Genomic DNA, 16,575 nt, shown 5'->3' on the forward strand with positions numbered 1-16,575 from the left:
TCTTTCTGCCAAAGGATTTGTCAAAATACTAAATCTAACTATGACTTTTTTGATACGCATGTCAGACACTGTTATATTTTTAAGAAAAAGTCAGGGTCTATTTTTCGTGTATGAAGGATTTGACCCCCTTAATCTTATCCAATTTTGAAAAAAATTAGTAGTTTGAAAACTAGATTCAGAGTACTACAATTTTTGTTCTTTGAGTATCTTCATATCTTGAGTGGATGGATTTCAACTTTCTCCTCCAAGTTCAGGTTTACCTGATTTTAGAAAAGAAGTGTCCACTTATACCCCTGTTTTTGCGCACCATCTTGGCGCACTTACCCTAGTATAAAAATGATATATTATGATTTTCTTATAAATGTCTATCCTTAGGATATACAATAAATGCTACTTATAAGATGATGATATTGGTCAAATTATATGATATACCACTTGTAAATGAATATCTTTTGACAATATTAATCATTGTATGTTAATCGAGAATTCAACTATGTAATAAGATAATTGTTGCCATCTTTGATATAAACTATGAGGATTATGCAATGATAATCTCTTGCTAAAATTAGTTTTTCACTTATGAGAATCACGCTATAAATTTCCTTCCAAATGGTTGTTGTTGTTTTTGATATATCTATGTGAGATATGTTGTAAGTCTTTGCATTATTAATTATAGCTGTCCCTAATATGACAATATGAAATATGCTTAAGTCCACCTTTTATCACTAATAGTGATGATATAACTTACTATGTTTATGATCTATACTTTGTAAGTATGCAAGGGTCTTCAATATCTCTTATATTGAAAAGTTAATTTTTGTCTTTGATTTGGCCTTAGAAGTCTAGAATGTATGGTGTTGTCCTTGATTGATAGCCTTAAATGTATACCACCGATTTTGTGCTAATAAGGCAACTGCTCCAAGAGAGCAATCCAAATATGGACAAAAATAAGTAATAACAAATGATTCAATGATGCTCCTGAATGAGATTGATACTCATTAAATATCTCATAGTATTGTATAGTTGCAACCATTTCTTCGGAATAGACATATACCTTTCCCATAATTGCATCTCTTCATAATCTGACTTATTGTTCTAATCGTAGCCTTTGCCATGTTAAGTATAATTGCTATTCATTGGATAAATAATCATTTGATTAGTAAATCACTGATCCTAATTAGTTCTCTAAGCAATACCCATTCTCCTTTACATGACATTGATAAGTTTACTAAGTGTTAACTCATTATTATAATAATCATTAACTTGCTAATTGAATCTATTTAACCCTTCTTCCAAAATGATGGTAATTGATGATTGATCACACTCTTTCTTTATCTCCTCTTCATTAGATGGGAATCATTACAAATCGATAATAAATGATGGATGTTGATTTGATCATGTTATCCACTATCTCCATTATATTTACTTTGTATGATGGGTGTTATAGTGGTGCTATCCACATGGATTTGTCTTTATATATGATTGATGAATATAATAGATCTTCCTAAATAGATACTAGATATATGTGTTTGTGTAACATCAATATTATGATCTATGAGTACGTCTAGTTCAATGCCAAGATTTCAGTATCCTACATACTTCTTTCATGTATTTTAAATAGTTAGTTAGCTATTCCATCAACTTAATTGGACGCTTAACCTTAAATTTCCCAAACCAACATAAAGGCATCAAGTGAGAACTAAGATAGGGATGCACTGTGTAGTGCATATAGTTTTTGTCAAAGAGGCATGCAACCTTCATAATGATGTATATTGTAGCACTTTAAGGAATCACCCTTAGTTCAATAGGGCTAGAAATGAAGGAAGTTTTAGCCACCTCAATAATTGGTCCTTGACTTCCCAAGCTTGATAAAAAATATATGGTTTCTTCTCCAACTTTGACACCCTTCAAATTACATAAGAGATTCAAATTTAGTGATTTGAGACTAACATTTTGGATCAGAAAAAGATGGAACAAACATAATGAATCAAACAGACAAGAGTCAAGACACATATATCATAAAAAAATAAAAAAATACCTTTTCAAGATTCAAGCTCTTTCAAAAATTTAATGCTCACACTCAAGGAGGAATCAAATACAAGATGATATGAAAAGCCTCCCACCCAAGCAAATAAGAAACACTAAGAGATAAGCTCTCTAGAAGCTTCCTAACTACTTTGTCACCAATATTAAATACGTCATATGAAATTAGTACATGTGAATTGTTGAACCTTATATGAATGAATGTTGAATAGTTTGATGTTGGACCTTTGACATCAACACCAATAAGTGAGTTATTTTTATCAATTCAATATTTCTTCTCATCTAGCACTACTAATTATTGCTTTCAACTCAAAAACGAACCGTTTCCACTCATTGACTAATAAATAATGAAGGATTTTTTTTAATTTCATTTTAAATCAAAAGTCAATAAGTTCCGTTATTGTAAATATATTGGTTAATTTCGATAAGGTTTTAAGGTTTAGTGTAACTTAATTTTATTTTAATCATGCTGCTTGAGTCCGTGCAATCAGTCATTGGGGACTAGTATCATCCCAACTTGCCTCCTCCAACGCCCTACAAAAAGTAAGCCCAAGGAAAGGTGTGGTGGGGTTTCTCAGTTAGGCCATGGAAAACCCTATGCAAAACAAATAAAATAAAATAATCAAGAGTGCTTGATCTTAATCAATTTAGAAATTCAAAAGATAGTACCTAGTGAAGGATTGGTTGTGTTCTGATCAATATTTAAAATGAAAAATAGTATCTAAATTATGGTATATAAAAAAAAATTCAAAATGGAAAGCTTATATATATATATATATATGAGCCAAAAATTTAATAAGGTTACTAAATTATGATTCCCCTTATAAACCAAAGGATCAATTCATGTAAGTTCTTGGAAGTTGAAATGTGTAGCTAAATGAGGTTAGACTAGTACAAAATTGGATAAAATCTATGAAAATAAGAAATTAATCAAAATTGAATCGCTAATTTAATATCTAGATATTAGAGATCAATTGTTAATTTAGAATTTAAGTGTCATATTCAAATTTATATAAATTTAAATTGTTTTTGATTAAATAAAAAATAGGTTTTGGAGGGACCCAAAACCCTTTACAATCAGATTTTGAAAGGATGTGGAACCCATGACCAAAATGTTGTCCAAAAATAAGGAACCTGAAAGTTCAGACAACCAGGGAAAAAAAGAATGCAAAAAGACTAGATTGCAGCCAACCACCCTAAAACAAGGTTGTATAAAGAACAACTTACAACCAACATAAAACTAGCCCCCAATAAGAACCATCAAGATTTACCTTTAGATCTACTCTTATGGGAGCAGAGAGTCATTTCGAAAGAAGGCTTAGAAGATTTAGATTTCTTGCCCTTGACAAAAATCCATCCTTCTTCCACATGCACTGCCCTGCCATGCCAAACCATCTCACTAAAATCCGGTGAATGAGATCCAACAACCATTGTCTCAGAATAATCATCCGTGTCCCTCCCAGCAAGTGTGGTCTTCCAAAAGAGCCACCAGAAATGATAGCCAAATCGCTATCTCCAGAAGAAGCCTCTTGAGGCCCATTCACTCTCACATTACGAAAATCGACAGGAGACACTTGCATATTTTCAGTAGCCCCACCAAGAGGGACAACCAGAGGGGATGCCCCAAGATTTTGTGGTTCCAAAGCAACCACCTTAGAAAAACTCCTAAATTGATTAGATTTATTTGAAACCATATATGTTGTTCAGAAGCGCCTTTTCACCATGTGGCCTTTGTTGCCTTTTTCTCAAAATGCAATGCTTAGCTGCATGCCCAGTTTTGAAACTGAAAGGGAATCCCTTCATATTCCAAAGATTGGACCCAAGAACCCTTTGAAGATAGGTGGAGTGGAAAATATCAAAGGATTGATCATCCACCATCAAAAAATCACCAAGGGCATTACCCACTTCCTCTAAAAGTGAATCATTTCATAAATGAAGGGGAAGATTAGGAAGTTGAACATAGGTTTGAATCTTATTAAACATTTCAGTAGAAGGGTTGAAATCATAGTGCCAATGCTTAATCATCAACAAAAAAATGTCCTCCCAGCTAAAAAAATGATCACATAAGATTTTGTTTCTATCTTGAGCATTATCAAACTTTGAAACGAAAAACCCCTTAGCCATGGGGAAAATATAAACTTTACCTGTGATAAGAGGCTCCCGATGTTCAAATATCCAGGTGTGCAGTTGAGGAAGAGAAGGCCCAAAACCCCTAAACCGACAAATCACACCATGTAAAGAGAGAGTAGAAGCATTATAAACAATTTCCTGTGTCATATCATCTTTCAAATTGATAAATATGGCGTTAGTTACCGAAAATGAATCCACCAAATGACTGTCTAAGCCATGGATTCTTGGTCACACCATGCCCAACAGGCCGCCCACCAACAACACTAGGACGGGAGGAATCATCCACTAGGGAGGAACCTTTGGCACCCAAATCCCTCGAAGGCTGAGAGGCTCCCCCCCAAAATTTAGAAGACGCCCCTTGGGCATGAATATCCACAGAAGAAGTAATGTTCTCCTTTCGAGTATCGCACAATGAGTCACCATGCACTACTAGTGCTACAGAGGAGCCGTTGCGAGTAGGGGAGGGGGAATTTGAAAACACCTGGGTGGGAGACATCACGGGAGCAGTTTCACATTATATAAATTTAAATTGTTGATATCAATCAGTTGAAATTGATTTCAATTGAGATTTTATTTTGGTAATTGCATAAATTTATGATGCAGGAGCATCCCCGGTTCACAACAATCTTGCATCAACCAAAAACATTTCCTTTATGTTTTGTTTGCAGTTTTAGTTTTCCTTTCTGTGTGTCCTGGTTTTGGCTCATCGGATCCTGTGGAGTTGGATTCTACTTGAAGACTTGATCATCTTTCTTGCTTTCAAACCACATCTCATTTGGATCACTTTCCAACAAGATATCGCTACCGGTTTCCATGATAGTTTCTTGTTACCGGTTTCCTGAGACCTATTCTGGTGATCTAACAGAACCTATTCCGAAGCTTGCGGATCCTTGAGCATTGATCTCGACGTTTCTTGGCATGTGGCCGACCTTCTACGTTTCATCCTTTGGATTTTTCGGAGGAATCTCTTGGCGGAGGCCGACCTTGTTCATTTTGCACGTTAGGTCTCGTTCTTCATGTTTTGATCCTTTTTGGGCCGACTGGATCCTTTGGATCAATATATATATTTGTAATCATGCTTTAGAATGTAATCAATTGAAGATCGATTAGGATCAATCAGAGATAGACTGTGCCTAGAAGATAGATCTTTCGATTCAAGGTCCCAGTGTGACCTATTCTACTAGGCCTATGTGCCAGTATGTTATAACCCGGTTGTTACCGGTTGGATGTAATCAAATTTCATGTAATAAAACTATATATATTCTGCATTGCCTCCATCATATCCACGTGTTTCCATTGTGTTTACTCTTGCCGAGCGGTTTGGACTGATCTCCTTGAGTTTCCTCCTCACGAGTGATTGCTTCAATTTAGCATCTAGGTATTATATTAATTGTTAATTTACAATTTTAGTTTTAGTGTTTTGTGCTGATGGTTCTTGATTTAGAGTTTAGTGAATTTCTACTACTTTAGTGTTTAGAGGGTTAATTATTTTAGGATTTAAGGTTAATTGATTTATGATTTATACTAATCAAATTTAAGGTTTCATGTTTAGAATATATTATTTTAGTATAAAATTTGCATGCACACATACATACTTTTATATTTACATTTATATATATAAACATATAATTTTTTTATTTCAAAATACGTTTTTCATTAAAATTTTTAACTAATAAAATATTTGTGAAAATAAAGATAAAACCTACCTTAACTTGATGGTTGTAGAAGTCCATAGAAGCATAAGCCATGCATGTGAAAATAGCCTCAATGTATTGAAAAATGTATATATTAAAGTGAAACAAGGCTTTTGAAACACATTCAATCAAAGCCTAAAATGCTTTGGTTGAATATGTTTTGTTTGAAATCATTCACATCACATAGGTGTCATGCAAAGTACCATGAGATTTGGAAAAATATATTTTGGATAAAAATATATTCAATAAAAATAGTCTCAATTGAAATTGTTGGATTGACTTGAAAGGTGTCATAATTGAGAAATACTACCCCAATAGATGGAGAACTATTAAATAATAAAGTCATGAACTAGATTTTAGGGTAACTTAGAGAGTAAAATTCTTTGTGAAACTCATTATATTTTAAGTGTTTTACTATTTAATTTCCTATTGAAATATTATATAATAGATAAAATAAGAATTAGTTGTGATATAAAAAATAAAATATCTACTATTCATTAATAAATTATGTATTCCACTCAAATCATAAGAAGCATAAATATTTGTGTGTTGTATAATTTCATATGAGACCAAGAAATGAATGACATTGAAGACATAAATGTTCAATTCCATGTAAAAATTATAGTTTCTTTGATGTATAGATGTTACTATAGGAGGACTATTTTTGAGGAACTATCCTTAGAGGATTTGAGATAGCTAAGCTTGAGAAAATGTTCATCTAAATGAGCAACTCAAGGATTGACCTAAAGAATCTACATCTAGGCCTTATTCTTGAACCGATTGATTAAACAATTATAATTGTAATAGAAAAATAATAATAACAATGATAAATAAAATCACTTGTACAACTATGCTCAATTTCAATAAAAATTCATCAACAAATAAAACCATTCATTGATCTCCATTGAAAATAGAAAATGCTATGCTATTTTAAAAAGAACTATTATGTAATTGGTTGAGAAAAATAGATTGAGGAAAAAGATGAATACATTGTTGAAAATATGCCACACTCAAACTAATTATGGGCTAGTAGCTTAGTTGATGTAGAGCACTCTTGTAAAAAATGGAAGGTCTTAGATTTGAGTCCTAGCTAGTCCATTTGAGTTGTAGCTCAACATGTGGTATTATAGCCAAGCTAGGAGCCCCAAGCACTAGTAGTGTGGCTTAAGAGGGGGTGTTGGAGATAAATCACACCTAAACTAATGATGAGATGATTAAACAAGGAGCAATAACTCAATTGGTAGAGCACTCCAATAGTAAATGGGAGGTCCTAGGTTTGAGTCCTAACCAATCCATATGAGTTGTAGCTCACCATATAGTATATGGCATCTAATAAATGGTTTATAGCATCAAAGAAGGAAATAAACATGCAATATCATCCATTATTCACTTGGATTAAATACTGGTAGATAAAAGGTGAACTAAATCCTATTAACTATTATTAAAACTTAAAATAAATATAGAATATAATTAAAGATAACTATCTAAATATAAAATTGTACATCACACACAATAAGGTGATGAATGGCATTACAAAATTGTATGGTAGATCTATGAATGAGTTGTTGGTTGAATTGAAGGAATTCCCCCTATAATGTTATCATATCATCCCTTGATCAATTCTCTCTTCCTTAAAGGTTGTTGGTGTGGACACAACCAACCTACTAGACATCATAGTAGATCTCGCTCATGTGGTCCCGGTAGCTCTTAGTCTCTATTTTCCTAATATAATGTGGCTCTTGGTGTATGGTCTCACCCATCTATTATATGTGAATAGTTGAACCTTATATGAATGTTTTTCTCATAACTCACTTTGGATGTTGAATAGTTCGATGTTGGACCTTCGACATCAACACCTCGTTGTGAAGGTTGTAAACAAACTTTCACCTAGGTAAATTTTGTTCATTAATGGTGTTGGAAAACAATGTTAGGTAATTATTGAACAACATTGTTGTTTCATTTTTAGATGTTGACATTAGATACTCCTCCTGATGTTTATGCCACATTAGAGTGTGGTGTTGCTATAGTAGTAGCACGTTTTGCTGCGTTGATTGGGGTATGAGATAGATTAGTAAATTTCACATTATATTTGTTTTTTTATCTATTTATTTTAAATTTTTTTAATGATACTTGTATGTAGTTTTAATTGCTATCTTGATGCTTGCTATAGGAGCTTAAGCAACACTAAGAGATAAGCTCACTAGAAGCTTCCTAACTATTTCATCACCAATATTTTATATTCAAACAAAAACATTAAATACATCATATGAACTTAAGCATTTAATATTTTTACAATATTGTATATAATTATTAAAAAAACCTTTTTGCAAAACTTACAAACACAAAAAAAGGCAAATTCAATGTATGCATTCCATAAAGCTTGAAAGTAAATGTACATAATCTCATACAATATTCTTTTAAAAAAAAGAGTCCCATATGACTGTTTGACCTGGTGGACTTATTAAATTCATCCAGTCATTCACATATGCTCACAATACCCAACATCTGTACGGAAACATAAATACCTTCCTTAAAAAATATCACCCAATTATAATGTAAATGTTCAGCTTAGGGCCACTTCTGACCTATGCGTTTGGAATAATGTGACTCACGTTTCAAAGCCGAATCATTTTTGGCCGGTGCAAATCTAAAGTAAATTTTCTTTTGTGGACCCCTTCCTCTAGTTATTGTCATGCTACAGTAAGATTCTTTGGCAGCGTGCTTAATAACAGTAGTCAAAATAAACTGGCTGGCGGACAGGATAAAGATAAATCATATCCACTTGCTCTTTCATAAAATTTCTATTAATTGAAAAATTATAATTAATGGCTGGATGTGACCACAGAAATGCGGATATCTGTAGCATTTCTATACAAAAATTGTACACAAGTTTTAATCCCGTGAGTTCCGAATATCAAAACAGGGTGCATTGAAGGATAGAACTTCAGATCCTTCCAATGAAGAATTTTGGGTTCATCAGTTAGAAAAATTGCAGGCATAATATGTCCCACTCTAGGCCCTGCTCTTCAGCGGAGCCCTCACTCAGTTTAGATGTTAACAAAATGTTCGACGTTTTCTTGAGCTTTCGCGGCCCAGACACCCGCCAAAACTTTGTGAGACGATTGTACAATGCTCTGGTTCAAGAAGGCATTCTCACATTCCTAGACGAAGAAAACTTAGAAAAGGGCGACCACATCCCTTCTTCTTTGGAAAGAGGAATCAAGGAAAGTAGGATCTGTATTCCTATTTTCTCCAAAAAATTTCCAGAGTCAAAATGGTGCTTGAAAGAGGTGTCGCTTATGGTTAAATATGGTGTTAAGATCTGTCCCCTGTTCTATGACGTTTTGCCTACAGTTCTTAGGTGCCGGGATGGAAGTGAATATGTAAAGTACTTCAAACACTATGAAAGCCAGGAAAGATTACCTGCCGAGTTAATCCTTGAGTACAAAAGGGTATTAGACGATGTTTCCAATCTCTGTGGTTGGTGTTTCAATCAATACACAAGGCAGGTAAGCCTCAACCTCACTGTGTTTTTTGCTTTAGGGAGGCTTTTGTATTTACCATATATTAATACTAGTTTACACTTTTTCAGGAACAACGTCTTCAGGGAGGAAGATTTGATCAAAGAAGTTGTGATCGATGTTAAAAAGAGCTTACATTCAAACAGTCTACACAAAGTGTATCTGGATATTCCAGAATGCTTTGGGTTAGAGTGGCGCGTGAAGTATCTCTTGAGATTACTAGAAGTAGCGGATCATCAGAAGAAGGTTGTGAAAGTGGGTATACATGGTATGGGTGGGATAGGTAAAACCACCCTGGCAAAGATTGTTTGCAAAGAACTTCCATTCTCGAAGTTCCAAGTGTTCTGTTTTGTTCCAAGCGTGGGTGAAAGATGTCAAGAGGCGAATGGGCTTGTAAAGCTGCAGACCCACATGCTCAAATGTATCCCAGGGTTCAGAGATGAAGTAGATCATGTTGACCAGGGAAAGGGTCTGCAACAAAAGTGGCTCAAGGGTAAGAAAGTTCTGCTTCTTCTGGATGACATTGAAAGTTCTGAGCAGTTCGAAGCTCTTGCAGGGAATTACAGCGATTTCGGGGCAGGCAGCTGTGTGATCATTACATCACGAGATGAACAAATCCTAAAAGTGGCTAACGTTGATGTAGTCTACGAGGTACGAAGGCTTCCTCACAAACATGCCATGCAATTGTTTAATTTTCATGCATTTCCCAATTCTCCAGATCAAGAGCTGCAAACTCTGAGCAATGATATTGTTAGTGCCTGTGAAGGCCTTCCACTTGCCCTCCAACTTGTTGGGAAAAGCCTGGTTGGTGAAGGGAATAGAGATGTATGGAAAGAAATGGTAGGAAAGTTAAGGTGTGAACCTGATCTCCAAAAGAAACTTAGAGTCTCCTACGATAGCCTTGGTCCTTTAGAAAAGGAAATGTTTCAAGATATTGCTTGTTTTTTGGCATGGAGGAAGAAAGAAATTGCTATGATCTTTTGGGCAGGGCTGATTCCGAGTCCTCACGCATCTCTCAGAAGTCTCTTGCAAAAGTCCTCGGTAAGTTTGGGCCCTAGCAACGAATTCCTGATGCACCGGTGCCTCCGGGATTTGGGAAGAAGTATATCGAACGAAATATCTAGAGAGCCCCGTAAACGCACAAGATTATTTGATGAGGACGATGCGTACCATGTTTTACGGAGACCCAGTGTATGGAATTCTTTGTAAACCTCATTATTATTTTGAAGTGTATCACTGGACTATTTTCTGTTTGAGTCTAAGACAGTCGTTATTATAGGGAACTGAAAAATATTTGTACATTCCACTGGATCCGCAGGAAAAGGCTAAGCTTGTGCGTTATTTTTGGTATGAGCCCAAGGAGCCGATGACATTGAAGGCAGCAAGGTTCAATCCACTGTACAACTTGCAGTTGCTTTGGCTTACAGATGTTGCCATAGAAGGGCACTTTTCTGGGGAATTCTCCACCTTGGAGGATTTGAGATGGCTAAGCTTGAGAAATTACCCGTCAAAACGTCTACCTGAAGGAATGAATTTGCAGAGCCTTGTTATTCTGGAAGTGATCCATAGCCAGATCACTCATCTGTGGGACGAAACAGCAGAAGAAAATCCAGCTGTAAGTGATCATGTTTTTTTCTTTCCTTTTAAATTCTTTAATCACACAGATATTTGGTATCAATTTTCTCATAACTTGAGAAAGTCATGATATTTGAACAGATTAGGCCTGGGAATCTTAAAGTGCTTATTTTGAGGGGATGCGCATCCTTGAAGTGTCTTCCTGCTACACTATGCTATACACCGTTGCAGACGTTGGATTTGCACAACTGCAATTCATTGAGCAGCCTGCCTAATTCCGTGGGAAGCTGGACCAGCTTAGTTAACCTCGACATGGAAGGATGCAGTGTTTCCTCTTTGCCTTATGACTTTGGCAAACTTGCTAATCTGCAGGAGCTCAATCTCTCACGCTGTGAAAATCTGTCTAAAATTCCCGATAGTTTTGGGAATTTGACTCAGCTGGAAAGGCTAGAAATTCACCACAATCATAAGCTCACAGAGCTGCCCGACAGTATTGGCGGCCTGAAATCTTTGGCTTTTCTGGATGTGAGCTATTGCCTTTCACTGAGTGGCCTACCCAATACCGTGGGAAGCTTGATCAGCTTAGTCTGTCTTGAAATGGAAGGATGCGGCGTTTCTTGTTTGCCTCAAGACTGCTGCAATCTTTCAAGTCTGGAGGAGATGAATCTTTCATACTGTCAACATCTGTCTGAACTTCCTGATAGCTTAGGGAATTTGGCTCAGCTGGTAATACTAGAAATTCACCACATTCCTGGGCTTACGGAGCTACCCAAAAGCCTTGGCTCGTTGCAGCAGTTATCCACGCTCAATCTAGTGGGCTGCAACACTATCTCTTGTGGGTCTCTCGAAAGCTGCTTGTCTGGTCTCCCGGCTCTCGAGTGTGTTTTTGTTGGCGGGCCCGACTTCTCATCGGCCCAATTACAAATATTTTATGATTCCTTCAAGGTAAGGTTTTCTGGTTTTTCTTGTTTTTTAATAATGTGCGACCTAATGTTCAGGCTCTATAAATTCTTGTAGCTGTATTAGACGTCGACCGGCCAACTTGTGCATCTAGAATCTAGGAACTAACGTAGAGTTACACGTGGACACTTTTTGTTTTGTCAGGACTTCTCTTTCAGCGAAAATTGTCTGCTGGCTAATCCACAGGCCTCTGCAAATTGGGTACAAGGGGAGGCCTATGGAAAGGACGGCTATAGTATTGATTATTGCACAAATGAGAATTGTGCAGGATATATTGTTTGTTTAGTCTCTTCTGGCCAAATCCAAGTCCATGAGGATTGTGAGGTAAACCATGGTATTAACAGGTTAAGCTACACAATTCAAAGGGATGACGATTTACTTAAATGTCCAGTGAACCATCAAAATTCAAGTATAGATAGTGGCGATTACTTGGAAGTGCGTCTTGTACGAACAGACACCACGTCAGACTTTGCTTGGTTGAAGAGGGGGAATAAAGTGAGGGTGAATGCGACGTCCGATTATGAGAATTGGAAGGCCTCTTTTAAATTTCTGATGTATGAAGAAACTACGTCCTCTGAAGAACATAAGGCTCCCAGAATGATCACTTTTGTTATGTAAACCAACGTGACAGTGATAGGACTTGGCACTACTTATAGTGACTGAAGTGAATGTATAATTGTATATATTCCGCTCTCTCTTTAGTGTATATATTAATGTAAATGACCAGAAATTTTTATTGTATATGCTTCCATTTATGATTGGAAATCAACTCTATATAATGTTTTAACTTTATCGTCGGTCGTTTAGGAAACACCTCTTTAAAGATTAAAAATATCATTTCAGTCACAATTAGCTTAGCTAAGAGAACATGTCACGCACAAAAAGTGAATTTAGTTTTATCAATTCATGATTTCTTCTCTAGTGAATTTATTTTTATCAATTCAAGATTTCTTCTCGTTTGGCATTACTACTGATTGTTTTTAAGTTAGCTCAAACAATTTTCATTGTAATGTGGTCAGATTTTTTTCGGACAGTTATGCTTCCCGCAGCTAGTTTCTATTGTGTGAAAATTAAGGTGAATCTTTCATTCTTTTTGGGGAAAAAATTAATTTTAGTAGAGAATCTTTTTCTATTGCATGAAAATTTTAGAAAAATTAAGGTGAATCTTTCATTATTTTTGGGAGAAAATAATAATTATATTGGCAAATGTTTTTCTATTGCATGAAATTTGTAGAAAAATTAAGGCAAATCTTTCATTTTTTAAATTTTTGGGAAGAAAATAATAATTTCATTGGCAAATGTTTTTCAATCACACATAAATTTGTTGGCGTACGTGGACTCCAGCTCAACACATCTAATCTCCCTTGCCTCCATAGCATATCTACCCCAACCACTGCATTTACTCCTATCTTCTTCAATACATTTCGATGGATCTAGATGGTTCATTTTTGGCGCTTATTCTAGAAGCTTCTCCCGTAACTATTTGGAGAGCTTTGTTTTGTAATTCTCAGTTTTTGAAGGGGAATGAAGTGGTAGTACTTTTTTTTTTTGTATATGGCATAAAAGTTGTTTTAATGTATGATTGAAACAGAGCACTTGCAACTCTATTTGGAAATGGCATTAATATAAATGTTTTCTTTTGCTCTCAAATTTCTTGCTGTTATCTACAACACTCTGTTCTTTCTCCCCTTCACACTGGTATCAGAGAAAGGTTATATGAGCATGGAGATCAGGGAAGTGTAGAAGTTGCAGTGAGAAATTCTGTTGCAGGAAGCATACGAAGAAGATTATGAGGCCTCTAGTATTGGGCAATTAGTGAACTAAGCACAGTTGTTGGAAGATTGAAAAGTTCTTGTTGTAATCAAAGGAAGAGATTACTAGAAAGGGCAGATTACTAAAGTTGTAAGTTGTTAAAGTTGCCAATAGCAGAAAAACTGGAGAAATAGTGAGGAGAGGCAAAGTTTTATTTTAAAAAATTATAGCAGGGACAAGCGGAAGCATTTCACAGCCTCAAATTGCATTTTTTAATGGCAAGAATTATGATTTCTGGAGCATAAAAATGAAAGCTCTGTTTTTCTCCTAGGATGTTTGGGACTTGGTTGAAAATGGGTTTCGCGAACTAGCAGACCAACAAGCTTATCAGGGTCTTCCACAAGCTGAGAAGGATTTGTTGAAGGAAAATAAGAAGAAAGATGCCAAACCATTATTTTTCTTTCAGTAGGCAATGGAGGAATCAATTTTTCCAAAAGTATCAGCCACCACAAGATCAAAGCAGACATGGGAGAGTTTGCAAACTGCATACCAAGGCACATGAAGGTGGAAACAACCAAATTACAAATTCTTAGAAGGGATTTTGAAAATTTGCAAATGAAGGACTCAGATTCAGTAGATTCATTCTTCATTCATGCAATGTCAATAGTAAATCAGATTCGATCATATGGAGAAACCATTGGGGATCAAAAGGTTGTAGAGAAAACTTAGAAGTTTACTTACAAAGTTTAATCCAGTTTGTAGTGGCCATTGAAGAGTCTAAAGATCTCACTCAGTTATCAGTAGATGAATTAATGGGATCACTCTTTGCACATGAGCAAAGATTAAATTGATCGGGAACATCATCATTGAAGAATGCATTCAAGACTCAACTTTCATTTGGTCGAACAAGAGGAAGATCAAATCATAGTAGAGGTAGAGGACGTTTTATACCAAGGGGAGAAAGATAAAATACACAATTTGAAAGAAGAAGACCAACATCAAGCCCACATGCTCATTATACACCAACAAGAGGAAGGGGGAGTAGCCATTCTCATAGCCACCATCAAGGAGAAAGGTATGATAAATCCAACATTCAATGTCATTACTGCAATAAATTTGGGCATTTTGCATCAGAACGTAGGAAAAAGCAATATGATATGAATAAGCAAAAGGCACATTTTACAAATGAAAACCAACCAAATACTAGTGAACAAGACACCATATTGATAACATGCAATGTAGCACAAGAGAGTTCCAAAGAAGTATGGTTTCTAGATAGTGGATGCAATAATCACATGAGTTGTAATAAGGAGATGTTTGCAACAATGGATGATTCAGTAAAATCAGAAGTGAAATTGGGAAATGATCAACGAGTTTCAGTTTTGAGAAAAGGGTCCATTCACATAAGAACTAAGTAAGGTGAGGAGAAGCATATTTTTGATGTATACTATGCTCCTGGATTGCAACACAATCTTATAAGCATTGGTCAACTAGTGCAAAAAATATATAGAATATACTTTGAAAATGGTGAATATGTGATTCTAGACAATAAACCAAGCAATAGGATGATTGCAAGAGTTGAAATGACAACAAATAGGATGTTTCCACTTAGTATTCAAAGTGAACTATTCTTAAAGCCACAAGGATTGCAAAAGGTTGCTGAATCAACTTTGAAGGCTTCATACAAAAATGAATCTTGGCTATGGAATTTAAGACTTGGGCATTTAAACTTCAAAGGGTTACAACTATTATATAAGAAAAGAATGTCATATGGATTACCACCAATATAGCCACTTAAGACAACACGTGAGAGTTACATATTGACAAAACAACATAGAAATTAATTTCCAGTTGGGGAGTCTTATAGAGAAAAACAACCACTTGAGATAGTGCATTCAGAGCTTTGTGGACCAATGCAAACACCATCCATAAGTGGAAGACTTTATTTCTTAACATTTATTGATGATTTCAGTTGGAAAGTATGGGTTTATTTCTTGAAATACAAATCAGATGCATTTGTTGTTTTTAAAGAGTTCAAGGCAAAAGTTGAGAAAGAAAGTGGTTATTATATCAAAACATTGAGAACTGATCAAGGTGGTGAATACATATCAAATGATTTTCAAAATTTTTGCAAAGAGTATGGCATAAGAAAACAATTTACAACAAGTTATACTCCTCAACAAAATGGAGTAGCTGAGAGAAAGAATAGAACAATTATGGAAATTGCACGAAGTATGATAAAACAATTTTTATGTTTAGTATACATATTAAATAAATGTCCAAAAAAATGGTGATAAATAAAACACTAGAAGAAGCTTAGAGCAAAAGGAAGCATAATATAGCACATTTGAGAGTTTTTGGATGCGTGGCATACTCATTGATACCTCAAGAGTTGAGAAAAAAACTAGATGATAGAGGATCTAGAAGTGCATATTTGTAGGATATAGTAAACAATCCAAGGCATATAAGTTGTACAATCCTATAACAAAGATGTTGATTATAAGCCGTGATATTGAGTTTGTTGAAGAAGAAGCATGGGATTCAATAGAATAGACAAAACAACTATAGTTGCAACTAGTGTTGTACAAGAGAATGAGGAGAATGAAACTCAAGTTGAGAATCCTAATACACAAGAAAATGTTCCTAAAACACCTACTAGAACACCTACCACTCCAAAGCCTACTACTCCAGCAAGTAATAATAGCAGCGAGTCTTCTAATACAACACTTGCATCACTAAGATCAAGGTCTATAAACACTTCAAAGAAGACACAAACTCTAAGGGAGATATATGATGAAATACAAGAGGCTGAAAATGATGATTTATGCTCTAATTTTGCATTCTTAACAAAAGTTGGTCCAATTTATTTTGAAGATACCATAAAAGATGACAAATGGATT

The 16,575-nt window shown here is 35.3% G+C and overlaps 1 protein-coding gene across 2 annotated transcripts; it reads left to right on the plus strand.

Moving 5' to 3' along the window:
* Positions 1–8,722: 8,722 nt before the first annotated feature.
* On the plus strand, positions 8,723–12,664 carry LOC131052298 (disease resistance protein TAO1). Of its 2 annotated transcripts, none has more exons than XM_057986919.2 (5): positions 8,723–9,372; positions 9,460–10,579; positions 10,707–11,003; positions 11,105–11,908; positions 12,068–12,664. In XM_057986919.2, the coding sequence occupies exons 1-5, from the start codon at positions 8,870–8,872 to the stop codon at positions 12,539–12,541; spliced, it is 3,198 nt and encodes a 1,065-aa protein (XP_057842902.2). In that variant the 5' UTR covers positions 8,723–8,869; the 3' UTR covers positions 12,542–12,664. The 2 variants fall into 2 exon arrangements, with proteins under 2 accessions (XP_057842902.2, XP_059069468.1); XM_059213485.1 differs by having other exon boundaries at positions 8,724–9,376.
* The last annotated feature ends 3,911 nt before the right edge of the window (positions 12,665–16,575 follow it).

Source organism: Cryptomeria japonica, chromosome 2 (assembly GCF_030272615.1).
Source record: "Cryptomeria japonica chromosome 2, Sugi_1.0, whole genome shotgun sequence".
NCBI classification, from domain to species: Eukaryota; Viridiplantae; Streptophyta; class Pinopsida; order Cupressales; family Cupressaceae; genus Cryptomeria; species Cryptomeria japonica.